This window comes from Leptonotus elevatus, chromosome 11 (assembly GCF_054856555.1).
Source record: "Leptonotus elevatus isolate MCC_2025b chromosome 11, RoL_Lele_1.0, whole genome shotgun sequence".
Taxonomy (NCBI): domain Eukaryota; kingdom Metazoa; phylum Chordata; class Actinopteri; order Syngnathiformes; family Syngnathidae; genus Leptonotus; species Leptonotus elevatus.
In genome coordinates, this window is record NC_141249.1 from 23,172,698 (window position 1) to 23,195,815 (window position 23,118).

At 39.5% G+C, this 23,118-nt stretch overlaps 1 protein-coding gene across 5 annotated transcripts in view; it reads right to left on the reverse strand.

The window, feature by feature from the left end:
- farp2 (FERM, RhoGEF and pleckstrin domain protein 2) overlaps window positions 1–23,118 on the reverse strand; it is a 36,108-nt gene that overhangs the window by 4,729 nt on the left and 8,261 nt on the right. For 4 of the 5 annotated variants that reach the window (XR_015096543.1, XM_086090026.1, XM_086090028.1 and 1 more), the window contains exons 3-24: window positions 18,517–18,621; window positions 18,220–18,262; window positions 18,066–18,144; window positions 17,813–17,910; window positions 17,484–17,598; window positions 15,720–15,867; window positions 15,542–15,637; window positions 15,302–15,465; window positions 15,119–15,187; window positions 14,965–15,022; window positions 13,590–13,848; window positions 5,870–6,069; window positions 5,196–5,285; window positions 4,934–5,067; window positions 3,723–3,804; window positions 3,224–3,461; window positions 2,787–2,917; window positions 2,437–2,505; window positions 1,374–1,463; window positions 1,275–1,295; window positions 817–899; window positions 611–729 (exon numbers count right to left, since the gene is read on the reverse strand). Coding sequence is in view for 4 of the 5 variants with exons in the window: in XM_086090026.1 (XP_085946152.1) it covers window positions 611–729; window positions 817–899; window positions 1,275–1,295; window positions 1,374–1,463; window positions 2,437–2,505; window positions 2,787–2,917; window positions 3,224–3,461; window positions 3,723–3,804; window positions 4,934–5,067; window positions 5,196–5,285; window positions 5,870–6,069; window positions 13,590–13,848; window positions 14,965–15,022; window positions 15,119–15,187; window positions 15,302–15,465; window positions 15,542–15,637; window positions 15,720–15,867; window positions 17,484–17,598; window positions 17,813–17,910; window positions 18,066–18,144; window positions 18,220–18,262; window positions 18,517–18,621 (2,491 nt within the window). In the remaining variant the exon portion in view is untranslated. The remainder of the gene's footprint in view (window positions 1–610; window positions 730–816; window positions 900–1,274; window positions 1,296–1,373; window positions 1,464–2,436; window positions 2,506–2,786; window positions 2,918–3,223; window positions 3,462–3,722; window positions 3,805–4,933; window positions 5,068–5,195; window positions 5,286–5,869; window positions 6,070–13,589; window positions 13,849–14,964; window positions 15,023–15,118; window positions 15,188–15,301; window positions 15,466–15,541; window positions 15,638–15,719; window positions 15,868–17,483; window positions 17,599–17,812; window positions 17,911–18,065; window positions 18,145–18,219; window positions 18,263–18,516; window positions 18,622–23,118) is intronic. The other variant, XM_086090027.1, reaches the window with a different exon arrangement.

A 23,118-nucleotide genomic window follows, 5' to 3' on the forward strand; every position in this document is an offset into this window, starting at 1 on the left:
GAAAAGGCGGAGGGTGAGGGAGGACAGGAAGCTAACGCACTCACAGGACGGACACTTCATTAGGTACACCTGCACAACGTAATCGATCTCACAAAGCACTTATTTAAAACATCAGACGTGGCTTGATACCCTAACCTGTCTTAAAACCTTAATTTGAAGTTTTAATCCTAGTTTAAACCTACCAACCCTATCTTGAAATCTTATACAAGGCTATTATACGCCCTAATATGAAATCCTAACAATGGCTTGAAACCCCAAACAAGCCTCATTTGAAACCCTCATTTCAAACCTTAACCACATCTTGAAGCCATCATTTCAAAGAAACTAACTCCATCTTAAAACCTTAATTTGAAACCCTACTCCTGCCTTAAAACCTTAAATGAGTCTTCATATCCTAAATGTATTCTCTTATGCTTGGTTTGAAACCACGATGCTAACTCGAAACCCAAATTCAAACCTAACCGTCTTGAAAAGCAAACCCCTTTTTGAAACATTAACATGGACTTAAAACCATCATTCGAAACCCTAATTTCTTCAATCGATATTTGTTGTCCAATGTTCCCAACAAAGTGTTCCATCTCCAGGTCACATGACTCATTCTCCCTCTTACGATTGGAGTGATCTCCGAGGCCTCCGTCCAGGAAGACGCTGGACTTCTCCTGACACTTCTTGGCCAAGTCGATGGCCAAGTTGAGATCCTCGATCCACTTGCTCATCTCCACTTTGGAGCTGCGCGAACACAAACGCGATGGACTCGTGCGCAGACAAACAGGAAGTGATGTTGCGGACAGACGGGGAAGTGACATCATCACCGACCTGGCCGCGACCACGATGGTTCTGTGTGCCGAGTAGATGGTGAAGCAGTGAGGCACTGCCCACTCCTTCTCGCTCTCCTCCACCTGCGGAGGCAAACACTGTAAAACTCACAAAACATTCAACCACAACTTTGAAATTCAAACCCTAACTTGAAACCGTAAGCCTGACTCGACACCCATGGCGTAAAACAAAAGTTACGACTATAACCAGGGTTCCATGAGTCCCGGACGACCGCCAGACGGCGGCGCTTCAAGCACTGAATGTTTCCTTTCCTCACATTCAGTGCTTGCAGCACCGCCATCTGGTGGTCGGGAGGGGCGAAATAGAACCCTAAGCCACATTTGGGACATTTCATTGGTTATGTTGGATTGCCGTGAGCTTCCTGCTATTAAGCGAGGCACAAAGAGGAGGACGAGGAAAAAAAAAGACAAGCTGACCTCCAGCTCATCAAGACTTACCGGAGCTTCCAGAATTATGAGCTGCGGCCGGCGATTAGAAGCAGAGACATGCAAAAGTTAGCATGAACCCGCAGGCCCTTCATACGAAGAAATACTCACAATCATGCCATGGAGGGGCAAGTGTCCGTGCACTTTGAACTGATTGGTCGCCGTGACGCCTTTGCTGGTGTAGAGGAGCATGTCTGAGAACTGACAGATGACAGGAAAGACATTGCTAGAAATGATGGGCATTTGTTGTACACCCTGTCTGGAATTATTTTAGCTGAATTAATGAAAATGTAATGAAACTTTCCAAGGGTGAGGATTTTTGTCAATCAATAATTGCATCAAATTGTAACATTTGTCTCTGTGGTGGACACTTTTGGCCAACTTAAACCAATGAAAATAAAGTGGTGCCTCGTTACATCTCAAATCATCTGTCACCACTGAAATGAATGTTTTTTTTTGTGACGTATTTTTTAAACAAACAAACAAACAACAAAATCTGCAAAAAAAATTAAAAAATATATAGAAATTTTGTGGATTTTTTTTCTCTTTGTTGTAAAGTTCAAAGTACAGTAAAATAACCACTTTTTTTTTTTTTTTTTTACAATTGCTGTAAACATTAAGAAACCAAAAAATTCTGGATTTTTCCCCCTGCCTAATATCGGGATCAGCCAAAAAACAAACATAATCCATATCAGTTAGACCCGAGTGACATCATAACCAAATAGAAAGTAAAAGAAATAGGCAGTCTTTTTAGTGTGACAGACTTGGCCACCAGGTGGCAGTATAAAACAGCCATGCACACAAACAAAGAAGAATAGTTACACAAAAAACTTTAAGTGATTCAGTAAGCAGCAGTAATGACGCCACGGACTTGCGACTTCCTGGTTTTCACACATAAGTCGTTTTCGTAGAGGATAAAGAAAAGATGCCTGTATTGTTATATTGTCATGTATTAGTAATATATGACAAAAAGGTCATACGGGTGGTTAAAAAAAAATCAAAACAAATATTTTCTACTAATGACAAAAACTGATATTAGTTTAATTAACACTTTATGCAGTAGAAAAACACAACGTGAGAAAAATAGCCACTAACAAAATGAAAGCGTGGCAAAATTTAACAAGGTTTGATGATTATTCACATTTCATGAATTGAATTGTTGACTTTGCCTCACCAGGAAGAACATTCTTTGCTGCAGTCCCTTCTTGGTCAGCTTGTACAGGCAGCCCTCCCGTATGAACTCCTTCAACGAGAGACAGACAGTTGCATCACTGTTTGGCACTCTCTGACTGCCACAATAAGACTTTTACCACTTAACCCTGACTTGAAACTCAAACCCAGATAACAAACCCTAAGCTCGCTTCAAACGTAACTCAAAGCCACAACTCGAGCTTCATAATCCAATTTGAAACCGCTAACCCAAATTGAAAAATCCTACCTCTGACTTGAAGCAATAATAATATACTAAAACCCTCATTTCAAATGCTCATGTTTGAAACCCCAACTTCAAAGCCCGACTCTCACCCTCCCCGGCGCCGTCAGGTTGTCGATCCCAATGAGGTCTCGCTGCAGCTCAGTGAGCTTCTGGAAGTTCTCCAGGCGGATGAGACTGCTCTGAAGCTGCGCCACAATCTCCGCCACCTCCTTTAGAGCCTCTGCACGCGCACACACACACACACAGATTATAAACACACAGTATCCTCCATTAACAGTGGCACACAAAAAAAAAAATATATATATATATATATATATAAAAAAAATAAAAATAATAAAAGAGCAATGATGATGACATTTCCGAATGAACAATACTGAGCTCTTAGAAAAAAAAAAGAAAAAAAAAGAAAAAAAAAACAGTGGCGAGTGGTGCATTTGGTACCCGCGCCTTCAGTGGGACTAAATCCACCTCTTGTAATCTCCACTATCACGTCACAAGGGTCACGAAAGCATCAACCAGCGCTCACCTTTGCAGTCCGCGTGGTGGCGGTGGGCGGGCCCGTAGTGCTTGCACAGACGCTCCAGGATGAGCTTGTAGTGCATGAGGCGCTGGATGGGCTTGAGCAGGAAGGTGTTGAGCGGCAGGTAGCACACCTTCTGCAGCTCAAACTCCTTGTAGACCGTCTCCAGCTTCTTCAGCCGCTTGCTGGCCTTCTCCAGCTCCGTCAGCACCTCGTCGTGCTTCTGCAGGTAGCTGGTGAAGCCCTGGTGGGTGTTTACAGGCATTGTCAAGACATTTGACACAAAGTAACACTTAAAAAAAAAAAAAAAAAAATAATAATAATAATAATAATAAAAAAATAATAATAATAATAAAAAAAATAATAATAATAAAATAAAAAAAGTCTTGGAAAATGGTGCATCTATACAATGTATGCTTTTTGTACTTAGTACTCGTAGTTTGTTCATTTTATGCCATGACAAGATATCTAGTATCGAGTAGGTGGTAAGTGGATCAAATCTCACCTTGAGAGCAGACATATTCTTCAGCATCACGTCACCGATCCTCTGGTAGTCGCCTTTGACATGCGCATTAGAGCGGCCCTCCCTAGAGGGGTGGGGGGAAACAAAACAAAACAAAACAAAAATACTTTTAAGTCTTCATTTCACGAAGCTACACAACCTGGAAACCTAGACTGTCCATCGCAGATAAGTTTAGGCGCTTCATGTAGAGAAAAATTGCCCTTTGCTACAAACTAGTGGCATCTTCATGCAATTACAATACAGTAAAACCCCTTTTGACGACAATTATACTTTCGCCTTTAATCCCCCGTGCGAGGGTTACATTTATACTGAAATACCGGCAAATCCTTCAAAAAAGCTGCTAGCTATGCTAACAAGCTAGACAATTTGAAGTCTCAGCAAGTTTGGCTAACTATACCTTCATCGGTTCAAAGTTAACCTGGATTAGCGGATTGACATAGATAGCTTCATTGCTTTGTTACCATCTAAACCGGCTTAGTCAGCGTGGCTAACATGGCTAGTAAGCGTCATCGTAGTTAGCTTGTGAGGTCTAGGTATCATCTGTGTCGTGTTGAATTATTAACATTGTTTTTCAGTTTCAATTTATATTTTAGCCGTTTTGGATTTAGTTAACTCAGTATAGCTCTATAAATAGTATTGTCTATTGTATTCTTATCTGTCTCTCTTGTCTGAGAAAAGAAGGGCAACAAGTTTCTTTTCCACTATTATCTAAAAGGGAGTATAGCCTAGTACCAGTCTCAGTCGAGTCCAAGGACAGGCTGATTTATTATTAAGTCTAATCTGATTTGTATTCCTGGGAACTTCTGCCTTTTTGTGAATGGGAGGGGAGAGGAGACTTTTCGTATTCACCCACTTTTCAATAAATAATGATGTGCAGGAGAAGGAGGGACACACAATCTGAACGGAACACGGCTTGAGTGTCTTCATTTTGTGTGATCAGAAGCTTCTGATAATTATAATACCTTTGCAAAGGGACTTCTTCACCAGAATCTCACCATTCAGTTAATTGAACACGCAAAGAGTAGAATACAAATATTGTCTACTCTAACAGTCGCTAGCGAGCTTAGCCAACAAAGTTAGCATGGCTAAGCAAGCATTCAAAACGCCATCTCCATCGTCAAACGATGTGGCGGGTCGACTGACGCACATGCCAAGTTATTAGCTACCAAGTCAGCTTCGTATCTGGCACCTACCAGAGAGCGAGCCGCTGGTCCAGCTCCTTAAGGAAGCCGCGGTGGAACTCGTAAATGGGGTCGATGTTGGAGAAGAGCAGCGTCATCAGGCCGTCGGGCATGGCGTTCTCCTTGATCACCGCACTACGGAACCACTGGGGGGGGAGGATGACAGAAGGACAACGACAATTGTGTTAGCATTTAAAGTACAAAAAAATCACAAGACTCATTTCCAGAAAAGAGCCTGGCGAAAAAAACAATCAAAGTTAACGCCTTCACTCACCACAGTGATGACTTCCAGGTCTTTCAGGTAGGTTCTCTCCGTGGTCAAAATCTCTTTGGCAATGAAATAAGCCTTGTCGGCAGGATACCGCTGACAAGCAAATGAGATCATGTTTCAAAAATCGCAGGTAAAAAGGTGCACACTTCTGCTACAGCTACTACAGTAAAACCTTCAAGAACGCCTTTGAGGAGGTATTAAATATATAAATAAATAAATATATATATATATATATATATATATAAATATATATATATATATATATAAATATATATACATAAATATATAAATATATATATATATAAATATATATATATAAATATATATATATATATATAAATATATATATATATATATAAATAAATATATATATAAATAAATATATATATAAATAAATATATATATAAATAAATATATATAAATAAATATATATAAATAAATAAATATAAATAAATATATATAAATATATATATATAAATAAATATATATATATATATATAAATAAATATATATATATATAAATATATATATATATAAATATAAATATATAAATAAATAAATATATATATAAAATAAACATTCAAATAAATAATCAATTTAATGAGCTAGATTAATTATTATAATTTTTTTGCGAAACAGGGATGGGGGGCACGGTGGTGGTGGTGGGGGGCGTATACCTTCCTCCTGCCCTCCTCCTCCTCCTCTAGTCTGGCATTGCTGCCCACCTCACTCAGGACGGGGCTTTGCAGGGGCGAGGAGACGGTGGCGGCGGCGGCCTGGCCCGGCAGGCTGAGGGTGGACATCTGGAAGGAGGGCGACAGGCAAAGGGGGCCAGCGGCGTCGAAAGGTGACAGCTGGGGGCTGTCCAACGCCATGTCTGCACACAAAAACCACGATTAGGACACAGCTTTGTTGCAGGGATGAAGGATTTCCAAAATTATCTTATGATCTGATTTAGTTTTGGGCTTTTTTATTTGATGCTAAAAAAAAATGGCAAATGAAGAATTAATCAATATGACAGCTTCTTTATCAACTTCAAATAGTTAACTTAATAAACACTCTGACTTGCAGTCTTTTAACTCAATGACCATTTTCGCTCCCGGCTGTTCTACTGGATTTTGACTGATTTTGCAAGGCCCACAGAATATTGTGTTCCATTGCTATAAAAACATGGAACCTACCAAAAGAAAGATGAGAGTCTCTTAAACAGTGGATTATTTCTTGTGGTTCTGTTTATTTCTGTTGTGCAAGGTTGCTTTCGCACGAAGAAGCAATTACATCACTCGTATGACACGACCATTGCACACACCTGCAACGTGGCCTTCTTCGTTTTGTTTACTCTGTAGATTATTTCCACAACTTTTGTTTACATCTAAATGGTACACGATGGCTGACACGAGCCAAACACACCAGACTTTAGGTGTCAAGTGGGCCCGAGCACGGCACAGATAGCGAGTATGCAAGAGTTTCCGCCGTACAAAAGGTTCCTGGTTTAAATTCCTGTGGTCAATGAAAAAGCGCCTAATGTTTGCCACATTTTCTCCCTCTTCTGCTATTGTTTGGACAAGCCTCAGTGAAAAGAGCAGATGATTCAAAATCCAATCACTACCAAAAGTGCACACTATGAACATCCTCCTGCAGCTTCCTCTTAGGTCAGCACACAGCTGCTCTTCCACTTGTCTAACTACAACGCTCACACACTCACCCAAAAAAAAAAAAGAGAAAATAAAGGGGGGGTTGGGGGGAGTGGAGGAAGGAGAAAGGGAAGAGAAAGAAAAAAAGTCTCTCCGTGACCCGGAAACAATTGCTCACGACTAATCAGGAATGTGGTCCGTCTGGAGGGCGTGGAGTTGTTTATAGTTTATCTGCAACGGGCCTGCAGCAGACGGGAGGGAAGGGCAGCATTTCTTTCCAATGACTTTGGCTACGAGCTTTTCCAAATAGAAAAAAAAAACACACTCACACAAAGCTAGTCAATCCTGTCTTAAACAACTACTAGGCATGCTTTTTTTTTTTTAACCCCACAAAACTCAGTATATCATAGGTAAAAAAATATACATTTGTGGTGTAAAATGTGAATTCCTATCTCCAAAAAGAATGTTTAAGTCCAACATGTGTGGTACTTGTCTTTATTCTTCTTGAGAGAAACATACAAAACATTTAAAGTACACTTGGACTTAAAATATACATGTGTTGCAGATTAGGCGGCGGTTGCGGTTGACGAACGGACGTCGAAGTAAGTGCATAACTGTCAGCCCCGTCATGGAGAATTTAACAGTGGGTATGGAAAGTCCGTTAGTATGATCAAGTCTGTCGAATAAATGAGGGGAAAATATCATTGAGGTTATTGTTTTGTTAAAATAAAATTAATAATAATAATAATTATAACCAGCACAATTCCGTCACTAAATGGAAAAATCTTGATTTTACTTAATAGTTTTAATATATTTGAGTTAAAATACCAAACACCCCAAAATCAGTAAAATAATAATAATAATAATAATACATAAAATAAAAAAAACTTGGGTAGCAATTAAAGACAATTTTTAGTCATAACATTTTATAAATTTGTATTTCATTTTTTGAACAAAATTTTGGTTGGGAGAAAATACGTTTGGGGAAAAAATGAACAAAAATTTATAAAAACTTAATACCCCCACAAATTATTGGGGGGGGGGGGCAATCACTATCTGACCCGTATTATTATTATGGGCCTGCTGCGAAAACCTATTTTTTTTTAGGTGGTCAAAAAAACTAAACAGAAATACTAGCTAAATAACTAATCACTATTTATTATTATTAAAAAAGAAAAAAAGAAGGAATTTTAGGTTTGCTGGGGGGGAAAAAAAGAATCTCAAACATTACCTGTATTTTTATTTTAATTAGAAAAAAAAGATCAGTGACCCACTTTTGTGATTCATTATTTTCTTAAAGCGCTTCAAACTGCTTAAATCGATTTAGTTCTTTTTCAATTTTATTGTACAGGTTATAATTTTTGTGGTGTTTTTCGACATCAGAAAAAGTTGATGATATCGTTTAACTTTCAATACCCACCGCAACTAAATCTAATGGGGGCACCAATCAAAACACATTTAAAAAGGATGCGCCAACGGAACACAACAGTCAAAGTTACATACGACTGGTGAGTTACAAAAAGTAGAATTACTTATTAAGTCACAGTGACGTTATAGCTGCAAACACACTACGATGTACCCCCAAAAAATAGAAATGTACACCTGAGACCAAGAAGTGCTTGCAAGGCACAGAAGCGCAAGTGCTGCACACACATAAAGACTACATTGACCTTCAAAAAGAAGAAAATGTAGTCAAAAAATGACATGAACAAGATTGACTTTTCCTCAAATAGAGGTTTCTTAAGAGCAACGTTTTGAGAGGAGGCTTACGGTTGATGTTATTTCTGTGATCGAAGACTTTGCCAAGAATTTGAAAGGCACGTTTTTACGCATTACACAAATTGAGAAGCGAGACATTTTATTTTGTGTACGATGAGTGCCTTGAGATACGAGCGACCCAACTTATGAGTGTTATGTTCCGAGCTTTGCCATTCATTTCAATGGGGAAAGATGACATGAGGTGTGAGCATTTTGAGTTGCAAGCTCATGTCACAGAATAAATTAAAACATGCATCTCAAGGCACCACTGTACATTTAGTTCCTTAAAATGAGTTATGAGGAATGGTTGAAGTTTAATTAGTTCGGTGACTGCACTCATCAAATAAATTCAGCTCTTATCTTACAAGCATCGCTGTCTTCATTTTTTTGAACAAGATATTTTCTGTAGATAGTTACAAAAATTTAAATTGAGCACCACATTAAAAAAAAAAGTGCCAAGAAGGCCCGTCTGAAAAGACATAGGAAGTCTGCCATTTTGGTCTGAGGCAGCCATTTTAGTCATTTGACCATTTCTGGAGGTCTTTCATAGACAAACTTGTCACATTTGTCCGACTGCCACCACTGGACGAGACCAAAACATTTGACGTTTTTGTCATGGCATGTGGCTGAGTGTGGTAGCAATGTTTGATGACTCACCATAAATAAAAGTCAAAGCTCTAACTAATCAGGCAACGTGGCTAAAGTCAAAGGTTGTGGCGCCACTCGTTGATTTTGTGATCCTGGGGGGGGTTAATGAGGGATGCAAATGGGGCGAAGCCACCATTTGAAGCTCTACGCTAGATCATCAAAAGCTAACATGCAATGAAAACCCTGAAATTAACTCATGCCAACACCCTTCAAATTCCCTGAAAACCAAATCTTGTGACTCACAAGCGTCACATCAACATCTGTACAACGGGTCTTCCATGCGGATACATTCACCGGGGACAAAATGGCTCATCGGCAGCCGACATCCTTCAATGAGCAGTGGTCGAGATTCACCGTAAGCAAACTCCAACAACATCTGCTTTAGCCAGCAGGTGTCAGCGAAGGATCACTGCAAATACTTCCAACTCCACCCTCAACCAAGAAGCACCAAAGACAACAAACAGACCATCCGTCCGTTATGATCAGGAGTGACAAAACCACAGGAAGTAGAGTAATACGAGGAGTTACAATATTTATGCACATATTTTAATACCAACACATAGCAGTAATAGTTTCCTGCATGTGTCTAGATATGGACAGAATAAAAATAAAATAAACCTTCAATTGCAACTATTTTTGCAATGATACAATATCTATGCTGCAAAGGCTACTGTATATAGTCCCTGTGGGGTGGAAAACTCATGTGTCAGACGATCGTCAATTTCAACCTATAGAAAAAAAAAAATCAGTACAAACGGTATGTCTCCACATCGGCTGTTAATTATGGGACTGAGCTACTGCTTGCGAAACAAAGCAGGCACATTTTACTATCCTAAGAAAATCGGGTTTATTATCTTTTTATTATTCCACTTATTTTTCCGCAAAAATGCGGGCCGTACCGTAGATCGCAACGGGACGAATGAGGTATCAAACGATGCGGCTCGATCTGACTCGAAGCTGCATTACTTTTCTTGAAATTCCGAGTTACCATGGCGACGCAATTCCCAAAAAACTCCCCAAAAAAGTCCCATTGAAATGAATGGAAAACCGAAAAATAATCAAATCAAGCAGCTTTTTCCAAGCCACGCTACGCGGGCATACGTTAACCGGTCGATATTAATTTTAGCTCATTTTGTTGCAATTTTCCCCATCTTTAGCTCAGTGTCAAAACTTTTTTTAAGGAATGTAAGCTCTCCCCCCTATGCGGGTTCAAAGACAGTGAGCGAAATGGAGAAAAATAGCCTTTTAACATTGGTGTGTATTGCGTCTGCTTGAGTGGAGAGACACAAAAATCTATTTCCAAAAGTTTCACTTCAACTCATCACCATGGCCACAATCTTTGCTCACTAGACATCAAATTCGCACATTTTGTAGTCACAAGGGTCTTCTTTCAGACAAACCCACTTTTATTTGGCTATGGTGTCATTTAGTACCTTTTTTTTCACTTTAAGCGAGGAGAAGTCGGACTTTCTCGCCTATCTTTTCCATGTTCATTTAATCGGCTTTTTCTCTTCATTTTTTATCAAAAGTTTTCAACCTGCTCTAATTTGGTCATTTTTCATCCGATTAAAAAAATGAGAACATGCTCGCGTCCCCCAAACCCTTGCCGTTCTAACGGGCCATTTCTGGAATCTGCATCTTCAACCGTTAAGTCGTGAGAGGCTTTTGTTCGAGGTAAGCGTTTCTCATACAAATCAGTTGAATGTGTGTGCGTGATGTGTCCAAGTTAAAGTCAAATGTGTGTGCGTGAATGTGCATGTTTCTTAAAGCGACAGTAAGATACTTTTAGTTTATGTTGATTATGGTTAACTTCCACATTTCTTGACCGATTCCAATCGTTTACATTTTAAACTGTTCAGCTTATTTCAATTTTTTAAAATACATAAAAAAAACAACAACATTATTATTATTATTATTTTTAAATGAAATGGAATGGACTGCTATTTAAATAGTGCTTTTTCAGCTATTACAAGTCCTACTACTACTACTATTGCTAAAAGTACTACATGCGTCTTTCCACCTTGCAAGAGTCAGCAGTCCCATTCAAAATTTGCGCGGAAATGTTTCTAGTTTTACACATTAACCATTTTAAAGTGCAGAAAATGTAACTAATCGAACAGTTTAAACATTTAAAAGAAGAACAACAAGAAGCGACTGCGCCGTGTGATGACATTGTATGAGTTTGCTTTCGTAATTCTTAATAAAGCGTCTTTGTTGTTTTCCATCTAAAATTGCATTAATATTCACTTTAATTAATTACAAAAAGATTTGTTTCGTCGTCCCACATTGCTTTGTGACTACAAACGTACGTGTGACGTAATATCCGGTCAGAACGTGCGACGTGTATCTGGTCTTGCCAGGGTTTATTCGCAAAAGCTGTTTCCGTAGCCAAAATTCGCATTCTCCTTTTTTCAAAATCCACCTCCTCTAAGCATTTTTAGTTTTTTGCGAATTTGGGGCCCTTTTTCTAGCGTTTCCATTCAGTTTTATTTTCGCATTTTTTAAAAACTTGAATAAAAACGGGTGGATGGGAACCTGACTCGTGTCACCACTTAACTCATTCACTGCCATTGACGGCTATAGACGTCAAAAATTCATTTGAAATATTTCTAGTTCTACTATGCAAGTTTTCATCTAATGGCCTCTGAATTATTACAGGTGGACTCGGCGGGGGCCATTTAGAAGAATCATTCATTGCATTTGTACCACTGGAACTTTTGTCTGACTTCAGTTCTAGGCCAAAAGAAGACCATTCTAGGAGGGGTAGTACTTTCTAGAGATCTAAAACTTCTAAATTTCCAGGAACTATTGGACAAGTGCCAAGAATAAAAGTCTTAAGAATTTTAGGTGGAAATGCAGCTTTTGAGCCCAAAACCGTGTTTACTGTGTAAAGCGCGTTTTTTTTTCCTCTGAGGTTCTTAACTAACAAGCCACTAAATTTGCACAGGCTCAGGTGGAACCAGTAACTTTATGGGGTCCACTGGACTGTTATCAACTATTACCTGAATGTAGTTCCACAAGTAGTATTGTAAACGTTGGAAGAAATCTAGGTAGAACTGCATTTTTGTGTAAACCAGGAGCCATAGCGCCATCATTGTGGTCAGAAGTCCAGGAGCCTTCACTCTAAAAACAGTTGGGTCAAAAATAACCCAGCTATGGGTAAAAAAATGGACCGATCCTCTACTTAGGTCAATTTGACCCAACTTTGAGTCAAGAAATTTTATATTGTTCAGATCCTTTACTTGGGTCAAGAAATTGGGTCATTTTGTAGAAAACAACCCAGAAAGTTGGGTCAAATTAAACCATAATGTGGATCGGTCCATTTTGGATCCATAATTGGGTTACTTTTGACCCAACTGTTTTTAGAGCCTTTGAGGTGGATTCTGAAGCGCCGGATTGGACCCAGTTTCGCTCCATGACGTACTGTCCAAGTGCCAAGATCCAATAGTTCCTGACACTTGAGCCTTTTGAGACCGGTTTGCATTCTGCAAAACAGCATTTTTGTGTAAACTAACGGTCAAAGCGACGCGGTTTTGTTAGCATTTCAACTACATTTCTGCAGGTCCAGGAGGGTCCGCGAGGGCCAGGGCCTGCAGGTTATGGCACTGAAGTAAGAAGCCCTCAATGCCAGCATTCCCGGTGAGCGAGTTGCTGTAAAACAGGTTCTGCTCCGGCGGCAGGACGCTGTCTGAACCCCAATCCGAGTCCGAGTCCGAGCTGCCGTTCCCGGAGCCCTCGGTAGCGGTGGGCGGGTAGCTGAGCTGCTCCAGCTGCTCTACCAAATCACTAAACTGCAAGGCCGAGCTGCTCTCGGAGCGCACCGAGCACGCCGGGAAGTTGACCATGGAGCTGGCCTCCGACTGCGCGCCGGAGCCCGGCAGGCGCAGCGAGGAGCCCGAGTCCGGAGCGGCCAACATGGACTCGCCGGCGGAACTGAGCCCCAGGTTGTCCAGCGAGCTGCACTCGGAGCGGTTGTTGAGCAAGGAGCTGGTCTCGGAATGACCCACCACGCTGCCGTTCAGGTCTTCGATACCCACGCTGAAGAGCCCGTTCTTAGCCGACTCGCGCTCGTAATCAAACTGCTCCGCGCTGTCGCCGCGTCCGTAAGGGTAGGCCTCCACCACCCCGCCCCCGTAGAAGGACATTTGCGTGGGATCGTCGTCTATAAACTCCTCGGTGACGCGCAGCGGCGAGAACATTTGTTTGGTTCGCAACAGCTCGGCCTCGAAAGCCTCGGGGGTGAGGACCCCCTTCCTGCCCGCCCGCCTACCAAAAGGCTTACTACCCTCATTTTGGGGCGTGGTGCCGCCTTCTACGCACACAAACGCGGGGCTGAAGTGAGCGGTGGTGGGAGCACCTGTGAAAGAGTAGTGAGTCGGGGGAGTGGCGCCGTTCACGACTTCTTCCTTCGGGAGGATGTGAGGCTGCTGTTGAGGGGACGCCGGCGAGGGCGGCATGGCGGCGGAAGGCGGCTGCTGCTGCTGCTGATGATGGTGGTGGTGGTGAGCTGGCGGGTCTTTGCGCGGGCTTTTGCTGGAGTTGTGCGGCGAATGGAAGGGCACCGAGGACGAGGGAGGGGAGCACGGCGTGCGGAGACGCTCGCTGAACGACAAGTTCTGCGACCACAACACAAGACTTTGAAATTGAAAAAAACAGTAGGGACACAATCTCATCTGCTTGCTTGAAAATAATGAAGCTCAGTTTTGTCATTGTTCCAGTAACTTCTTGTAGTTCTTGTTACCAGATAGCTTAAGTATTTTATACACACTGGAGCCAAATAAATCAAAAATCTTATGTGGAGCCGCATAATATTTGAACATTGTGATGAATGAAGCAGTGTGTTAATGTTAGTTTAATGTACTGAGGGCCCAAGAGCTCAATAGAGCTGCACCATAACAGAAACATGTGCAGCATCCAATTCATTTTCTTCTACTTTTGTCTTCCATTCTTGGATTTTTGTTGTTGTTGTAATTTTTCATATATATATATATTTTTTTCTCCAGACTTTTCTGCCTTTCTGTCTGACATTCTTGGCAATTTTATGGACATATGTTAATTTTCTGCCTCTCTTCTTGCTATTTTTTATTTTTATTTTTTTAACATTTTATGGCTTTTAAAAAAGCATTTTTTTCTGCCTTATGTGCTCTAAATTTTCTGACATTTTTGGTAAATTTGTGGAGATTTTATGGAAATTTTCGGGATTTCTTCTTCTGTTTTTGGACATTTTATTTAATTTTCTGACTTTTATATTAAATTCTCTGACATTTTTGGCAATTTTATGGTAGTAATTGACAGATAATTTTTCTCTTTTTGGACATTATATGGTCAGTTATTGGACATTTTTAGACAAAATTTTAAAAACCATTTACCTCTGACAACTTAAACACGTGGACTGACATTTTTTTGAATATTAATTCATTTTTTTTTAATTTAATCATTAATTCACTTAAAGAATATTTAATCTAAAAATCAACATTTAAAAAATATTAATTTACACTTTATTATTATTTTATTTGTTTTTAGACAGGGAGCCACAGGAGAGGGACTAAAGAGCCACATGTGGCTCCAGAGCCGCAGGTTGCAGACCCCTGAATTAGCACTTTGAAGAACTTTCTCTTTGTAAAGGCAGATAATGTGACCAACCTCCTAAGAGTAGGTGCACCTCATGTTTTGTCTAGCAACTGCATGTAAAAATCACATTTCAAAACGGCAAAATTGACAAACTGACTGACCTGTTTTGGCACATCTAAGGTGAGGGAGTGAGACGACGTCTGTATTTTACTGTTCCTCCTGCCAAATATCAGAGGCATTATCAAGACAATGTGAGATCCTTTTCCTAACCAGCATTTAAAGGTAAACTAATTAGTTCAATTGAAATGAACACACCTCTGATACGGTGTTCTCTTGGATCCGTTTTCCCTTACGTACTCCACAAGTTGCTTCTGTGTCCTCCCACTGGAAAAGGAACCAACTACAATCAATCATTTGAAAACGTTCTTTGCGTAACGTCATCATTGCCGGATGAGCAAACAGGGCTTACATTTGCGTCTCAGCGAAAGGTAGCATTACCTGTATCGGAAAGAAGAGCCTCTGGTGAACAGGAGGGTCTTGGGTTTGGCTTGGGGTTGGTCAAAGAGACGGAAAAAGGAGTGATATTCCACGCAGATCTTCCAGAAGACCTTGCACTGGTCCCGGCTGCCCATCATGAACTCAAGAGTGTCTTGATGGGGGCCCTGGAAGCACAAGAGAGACCACCGCCCATCATCACATCTGACCCCAGATCAGTCATCGATGAGCTTTCGTACGTACGTGGACTTCCGGGTGGAGCTTGATCAGGAAGCGCTTCCTCTTGAAGCTCAGCTTGCGAATTTTGGACCAATTGAAGGTGTTAATTTTGGTGTGGCCCTGAAAAGCAACCCCCCGGATGCGTTCAGGCGGAACGTTTGTGGCAACAACGTGCGACGGGTGAGCGTGAACGGAAGATCACCTGAAAGACCTGCAGGCCCATGTGAGCCACCGCCAGGTTGATCTTGGTGCCCTCGCGGTCGGCCGCCGGGTAGAAGCGCACGCCATACATATCCAGCTTGCGAGCAATCTCTAAGATTTGGAAGTCGGATTCTGCGGGGGTCTGGCCACTGAAGGGGGGAGGGGGGGGGGGGTGTCAACAAACAAAGGTTTTTACACACGCTTGCATTCATCACATTGGACAGTATTAACAAACGCGGCGCTGCAAGGCTCAACCAAAATGGGAAACCCGCTGTTCAATTTCAGACATAGATCCTTTAAATTGTTCAGTCATGTCAGTCCGAAATGTCCCATCCAATTTCATGTCAGTGCGGTGTCAGGGACAATTGTTTTCTACGTTTCCAGGGGTTGCTAATCAGTTCCAGATTGTGCTCACTTGAGTAGTAGAATACAAATGCTCAGCAAGATTATGCAGACTTTCAGAATTTCATGTAAAAAAAAAATAAAAAAATAAATAAAAATAAAAAAAAATAAAAAAGAAGTGATTACAAGCATGTTAGAAGGACATATCCGTCCAATCATCACTGCATTCTAATTTGGGAGATCCGTTAAGCGGTTAAATCTCCTTAGGGCCCTCCCCCTGCTGCCCCACTGGCCTTAAGGCTAATAGAGCGAGGACAGAGAGGGAGACGGAGGAGGACGGGGATTAGGCCGCTTGGACTTCCACTCGGGCGAGCGAGGGAAGAGATTAGAAAACTAACGCACAGCGTTGAAAAGAGACTGTTGGGAGGAGAGCAGCGGTGGGAAAAGTGTAAAAATGCACTCTTTACCAACTAAAGATGGCAAATTCGGAGTAAAAAAAAATAATCTAATAAATAACTACAAATAAAAATATATTGATATATGAATAAACTTAATATATAGGAGTAAATCAAATACAAAGTATATATACGTAACTAGTCTTTTTTTGTATTTAAAGACCAAATATGTATTTAAAAAAGATAAGTAATAAATGATCACTATCGAATATTTTTTAGAATCGATTATTCGACTTATCTGGTTCATTTTAATTTTGCATTAAGTGCGCTACAAAATAATTTCCCCCCTGATTACTGTTTTATTAACCAGTCTACTATTATTTTGTACTTCACGAAGGGGGATTGATGTACCGTGTTAACGGCTTGATCATTGTTTTCCAAAGTAAAAATAGATGTTTGCAAATGTCTTTTTATGAAGGACAGAAATCAGTGAACAATTACTGCTGATATGCTGAAATCAGAGGATTTGGACAATTTTAAATTAAAAAAATATCTCCAAACGATTAGTCGATTATTAAAATAGTTGTCGATTAATTTAATAATCGATTACTTGTCGATTAATTTTGACAGCTCTAGAATAATTGAAATAATGTATACATACATACGAAACCGCCAAATATGGTCAGTCGTAAAGGAAAAATAAACCATATAAAATTTATTTTATCTTATATAAATCGGATACACTACTTACATCTATATATTTTTAAATATAAATCCAAAGAAAAACAAAATAAAAAGAAACCAGTTAAACTAAAAAAAAAGAAGATAAATTATAGTAACAGAATATTATAAAGAAAAATACATATAAAATACAAATCCAAGTATAAAAACATGTATCATATAAGACAAATAAATTAACATATTCTAAAAAGCACAACTAAAAACTTCACAGCAAAGTAAAGAAAAGAAAAAGAAAAGTGGTGCCATGTAAGCTTGAAGGGGTCGCCAGCAGGAAGCCAAACACTTACAGGTGTCTGCGGTGGAAGTCCACAATGGCCTCCAGGACCTTCTCTTGGTACGGCAGCAGCTTATTGTTCATCAGGAAGTCTCGGTCGGCGGCTGCGTCGTAGTCGCCGATCTCGGCTGGGGACCAAAGGCGGCATTATTACATTTCACGTGTTCAGACAGACAACGTCAAGCCTTACAATCTACATTCAATCCACAATTCAGTGAATTTTACATTTCAGGTCATCTTGAGCTGATCAGCATTCCTACAAATTGTATTCTCGACTATATATATATATCTTCTATATTCATGTCTACTTGATAATGATAAGCAAATGGTTTTCAAGTGTACATTGGACGAGGTGAGATGCGAGGAGGGCTCCGGTGTTTTCTGTGCAGATCAAGCGTCCCTCCATCAAATCCCTTTTCATCTGCAGTGAGAACAAGTACCTACAAAAAAAAAAGAAGAAAAAAAAAAAAGGAAAGGAAAAATAAAACACAGGTTTAGTGTCAAAATAAACAGCATCAGCTCGTGTGTACAAAGAAAAGTCAAGTCCAGATTTGGCTCGTTCATTGTTGTGATTTGGGAGTTTGCAATTTAGGACCTGGTGAACTCCTCCTGCAGCTGACCAGGATCTGGAGGGAAGAATTTCACAGCCAGTCTAAACAGAGAATTTGCCGGTCCTGAAAAACAAACAAAACGTTAGATTACGCCGTATCCGGTGTTATTGCATTCATATTAATGTTATTCCAACTTACTTATGACTTGCTTCACAATGAGTTTGGTGGGCTCCAGCCAAAGCTGAATGGACACAAACAGAGTTGACTTTTAGATGACCACCAGCCCGGATTACACATGCAAAAGTATTGGGACACGCGCCACCAAGGTTTTTGGCTTGCCATTTGAAACAATTAAGCTTTTTTGCATTAGAAATACTTCACATTTCTTCTTCTCGTCATCACCAAACTGTCAACTTCCAAGCCTTTGAGATGCTGTTTGCCTTTGACACTTTGTTCAAAGTGTGTGTGTGTGTGTGTGCACATGGATCTACACACCCAGCTCATCTGCATGTTCCGAAACTCCAGCCCAAAGTAATCACTCTCGATGAGGTTGCCTCTCACAAACACCTCCGAGAGAAGATCCTGCCCGAAAGCTCGAGGCTGAAAGAACAAAAAAAAGAAGAAAAATATTATTGTAATAATCTCATCCCTGTGTCAACATCACAATAACAAAACTTCAACGTGTCTGATGAAGAGCAGTTTGCATAACAGGTTTTCAACCAAAATCAACAACGGCTTCAATGGATTAAGGAAAAAAAAACTGTATATTACCATTAGTTTCCGTTTTGCAGCAATTAGTATCAAAATATAGATAAGTTTCATCATTATTCACAAAAATGTTGCAACATGGCCCTGGTTGGTCTCTTATATTCTGCTGCCACCTGCTGGACGTTTTTGTAATAACTACCATTGTTTTAAGCTTTCTCTTCAGTTCAGTGTCAGAGTCTGCATGAAATAATTATGTATGCTCTAGCATAAAAAAAAATCATACAAATTATATAAATATGTCTTTGGGACACTTAGAACATTTGACTCATTCACTGCCATTGACGGCTATAGACGTCTAAAATTAATTTGAACAATTTCTATTTAACTTTTTTTCTCACTTTTGTTAAGAGTATGAAAACCTAGAAAAAAAATATTGTACATTTAGAATAGATATAAAATTTGTGATTAATCGTTAGTTAACTATTGAAGTCATGCAATTAATTACAATTTAACAAATTGAATCGCCTGACACGATTAATGAAAAAGAAAAGATTATTAAAATTTAGGGGCGTCAGGAGATTAATTTTTTTTAATCGTAATTAATCGGATGACTTCACTAGTTAACGCACGATTAATCACAAATTTTATATCTGTTCTAAATATACACTTTAAAAAAAATCTAGGTTTTCATACTCTTGTTAACAAAAGTGGGAAAAAAATGTTAAACTAATAGAAATAGGTCAAATAAATTTTTGACGTTTATAGCCGTCAATGGCAGTGAATGAGTTAAAATAGAACATATTTATTTATAGGTTTTTGGGAGCAAACAAGTTAAAAAATTTCTCCTGACAAAAAAATTAATGCTGTCTGCGTTTGTAAATGCTTCATGCGTCCCCTCCCATCATTCCACTTTCCCCGACTTAGACAAGCAAGTAAATAACGACAAACGGTTTCACGTTTCCCATCAACGCGAGCAGGAAGCGCGTCCAAGTGTGGCTGCTGGCGGCCTTCTTTTGGGTTTATTTTCTCTGGGCCAACTAACTAATTACGACGTACTGTGCACACACGTCACTTGAGGTTTGGACATGTAGCAGGCTAAATTATAGCCTTACACATCTGGTTGTAATGTAAAAATAGTATTATTTTTTTAAAAAGACGGGTTTTTAAAAAGGAACTGTCCCACAATGTTAAAAGTAGTGCAAGTCAACTTGAGATGTTTTAACCCAAAAATTATAATAAGTGTCGTAAAAGCTAATTTTTCCATGAATCCACAATGTGTCATTTCAGTCCATCCCCAAACCAAAGAATAAAATCTGATTATTACATATTTTCCTCTTTGACTCAACTCACAATCCAGACACGCTGCAATCCGCAGGAGCGTTCGGAGGTGTTTTGTCTCACGTTACAACATTCTGCAAAGTTCACGGAGAGACGATGTCATGCGATCCAGTATCCACCAAAAAGTTGACCCAGGAACTTCCCGACACCGCTTATGTGCAAGCACATTACACATTTTCTGGGACAGAGGTTTGACTACTATCACAATCCAATTTGCAGGCGTCTGAGGTAGAATCAAACAACTGCCGTTTTTATGCATAACAAGTTTGCAGAAAATGCAAGACATTTGAGCATAACTTCAAAACTGCAGCAAAGTCAAAAACAAATAAGATGCAACAATGAGGGCCCAAATCTAGTTGTGTTAGACAACATCATAATGTCCACAGGGAGGTCATTCCATAGTATAGGACCAGCAACAGAAAAAGCCCTAACTCCGGTGATGGATTTCACTTTCCTTTCTTTGGTCCTTCCTCGGGTCTCCTGACGGCCTCACGACTAGATTCTGAAGTGTTCGGTTTAGGTGAACAGTATGGGATTTTTTAATAGGTTTTAGGTGAACTAATACATACACACAAAATAAAAATGTATAAAAAATATATATATATATAAATAATAATAAAAAATAAATAAAAAAGAGCGCAATGATGATGACATGTCAAATCGGTAAAATTACCGAATGAACTGAGCTCTCCGGAAAAAAAGAAGAAAAGAAAAAGCCCTAACTCCGGTGATGGATTTCACTTTCCTTTCTTTGGTCCTTCCTCGGGTCTCCTAACGGCCTCACGACTAGATTCTGAAGTGTTTGGTTTAGGTGAACGGTATGGGATTTTTTAATAGGTTTTAGGTGAACTAATACATACACACTCACACGCACATACAAAATAAAAATGTATAAAAAAAAAATATATATAAATAATAATAATAAATAAAATAAAAAGAGCGCAATGATGATGACATGTCAAATCGGTAAAATTACCGAATGAACTGAGCTCTCCGGAAAAAAAGAAGAAAAAAAAGAAAAAGCCCTAACTCCTCCAAGTTTGTGTTCAGACGTCGGTATTTATTTCCAGGAGCAGCTGGTCAGCTGACCTGAGGCAGCGAGCACGAGTGCATGTAAGGTTGGAGCAGCTCAGAGAGGCAAGATGGGGTGAGACCATTTCGAGACTTGAGTTCCAGTTCCAGTTACGAGGCGAGCAACAGCATTTTGAACCAACTTGACACATTTGAAGGAGGACTGCCTGACTCCAAAAGTAACGTGCATTCAATCCCTCATGAAAACCGCAGCGGGCAATATCCTTACTTTGGTCAAAGGCACGAGTACGTCGTTGAAATGCGAATGAGCGTGTGGGCGACGGCCTAAAAAAGCACATCTGTCCGGTGTAATTTCACGCAAATCCGACGCAGTGACGCGTCGAGAGGCGGCATGTTTCCGAGGTCGAGCGCTAAGGCGGGTTAGCGGGTCACGCAATCACGTTCAGAGAAAGTGGCGGCCGCGGATTAGCACAAAGCAGATGGAAGATGCCATGTCTGGATGGCGTCTTCAATCCAGGGTGGACCGTTCATCAACAAACCCCTGGGACAGGAAGTGTTTATTGCACATAACTAGTAACCGTTGACCAGCTCAAACAACCATAGCATACATTTATTTTCCATGCGCGGGTGTTCAGGACGTGTGAGAAATCGTAGTAATCAGGGTTAGATGCTAAGCTACTAAGTGCACCTGTGCAACCTGGATCAGGCCCAACCTTAGCGAGGTTCACCTTCGACATCGTTTGCGTAGTCTAATGAAAGTTAAAAGCAAGAAACACAACTTGTCGGTGTGGGATAGGAAAAAAAAAACATGATCTAAAGTCAAATGCTTTTTGTAAATCCATAAAAACACTTTCTTTCTAAAAACATGTTTTTTAATCCAAATTTCTTCAGTTAACTCCATTAATGCCAAGGCAGTTGAGTGATTGGAGCGAACCCATATTGGCTATTATTCAAGATTTTATACTTATCTATAAATTGGTTTAATCTTGTCGCGTACCATTTTTCCAATATTTTAGAAAACTGTGGAAGTAGAGATATAATTTAAAAAAAATCATTCTTACTTCCTTTTTTGAAGAGTGGCACTGCTTTGACTATTTTCATTTGTTGTAGGCAAATTCCTGTTATAGATGATAAATTGCAAACGTACGTGAAAGGTTCCATAATCATGTCTATGATTTGCTTTATCAGTGACATATTCATGTTATATAATTATTATATTTTATAATCGTTAGATTTTTAGCATTTGAACTAGTTTGTCCAGCCTCAAGAAAAAATACAATTTACATGGTTTGGTGTAATTCCATAATCGGTATTTTGTGATAATGTTGGGGCAATCTTCACAAAGCACTACAACACACAAGTAACTCAAAAATAGAAATAATAGTAAAACCAGGAATTAGCAAAAAATTAAATAAAAGGGTAAACCACCAACTAAATAATACTACATAAAAAACATACAACGAAAAATGAACAAAAATGCACTAAGTAACAAAAATTATTATTTATTTTTTAATATACTAAACAAAATTTGGGAGAAAAATATAATTAGTGAACTAAAATGTGACCCCCCAAAAACTAGGGAGAAAAATATTAGCAAAGGGTTAGCAATAGCACATAATTATTAAATAAGCAAAAATGGTAAAACAGAAAAAAATACAGAAGTGACTTGAGAAAGGAGTTCAATTCATTAGACACTGCGACATAAATGGTATCGGTCAGCCCGTCGAAGGTGTTTCCCAATATGCGTTAGCATTAAGCTAACTTTTAAATACACGCAATTCCGCAACAAAACAAAACAGACAAAAATACTGTGCAATAATATATTAGAAATAATAGTTCAACACATCCAACAGAGACACATTTAATCTACCTTAAAAAAAAAAAAAAAACTGGCACCAAACCAACAGCCTTTCACTGCTTCTTGGTCTGCCTTTAGCACATTAGCAGTTGCATATGCTAACATTAACCCCATTGCATAATCCACAACATATCTCTCTCTCTCTCTCTCTCTCTCTCTCT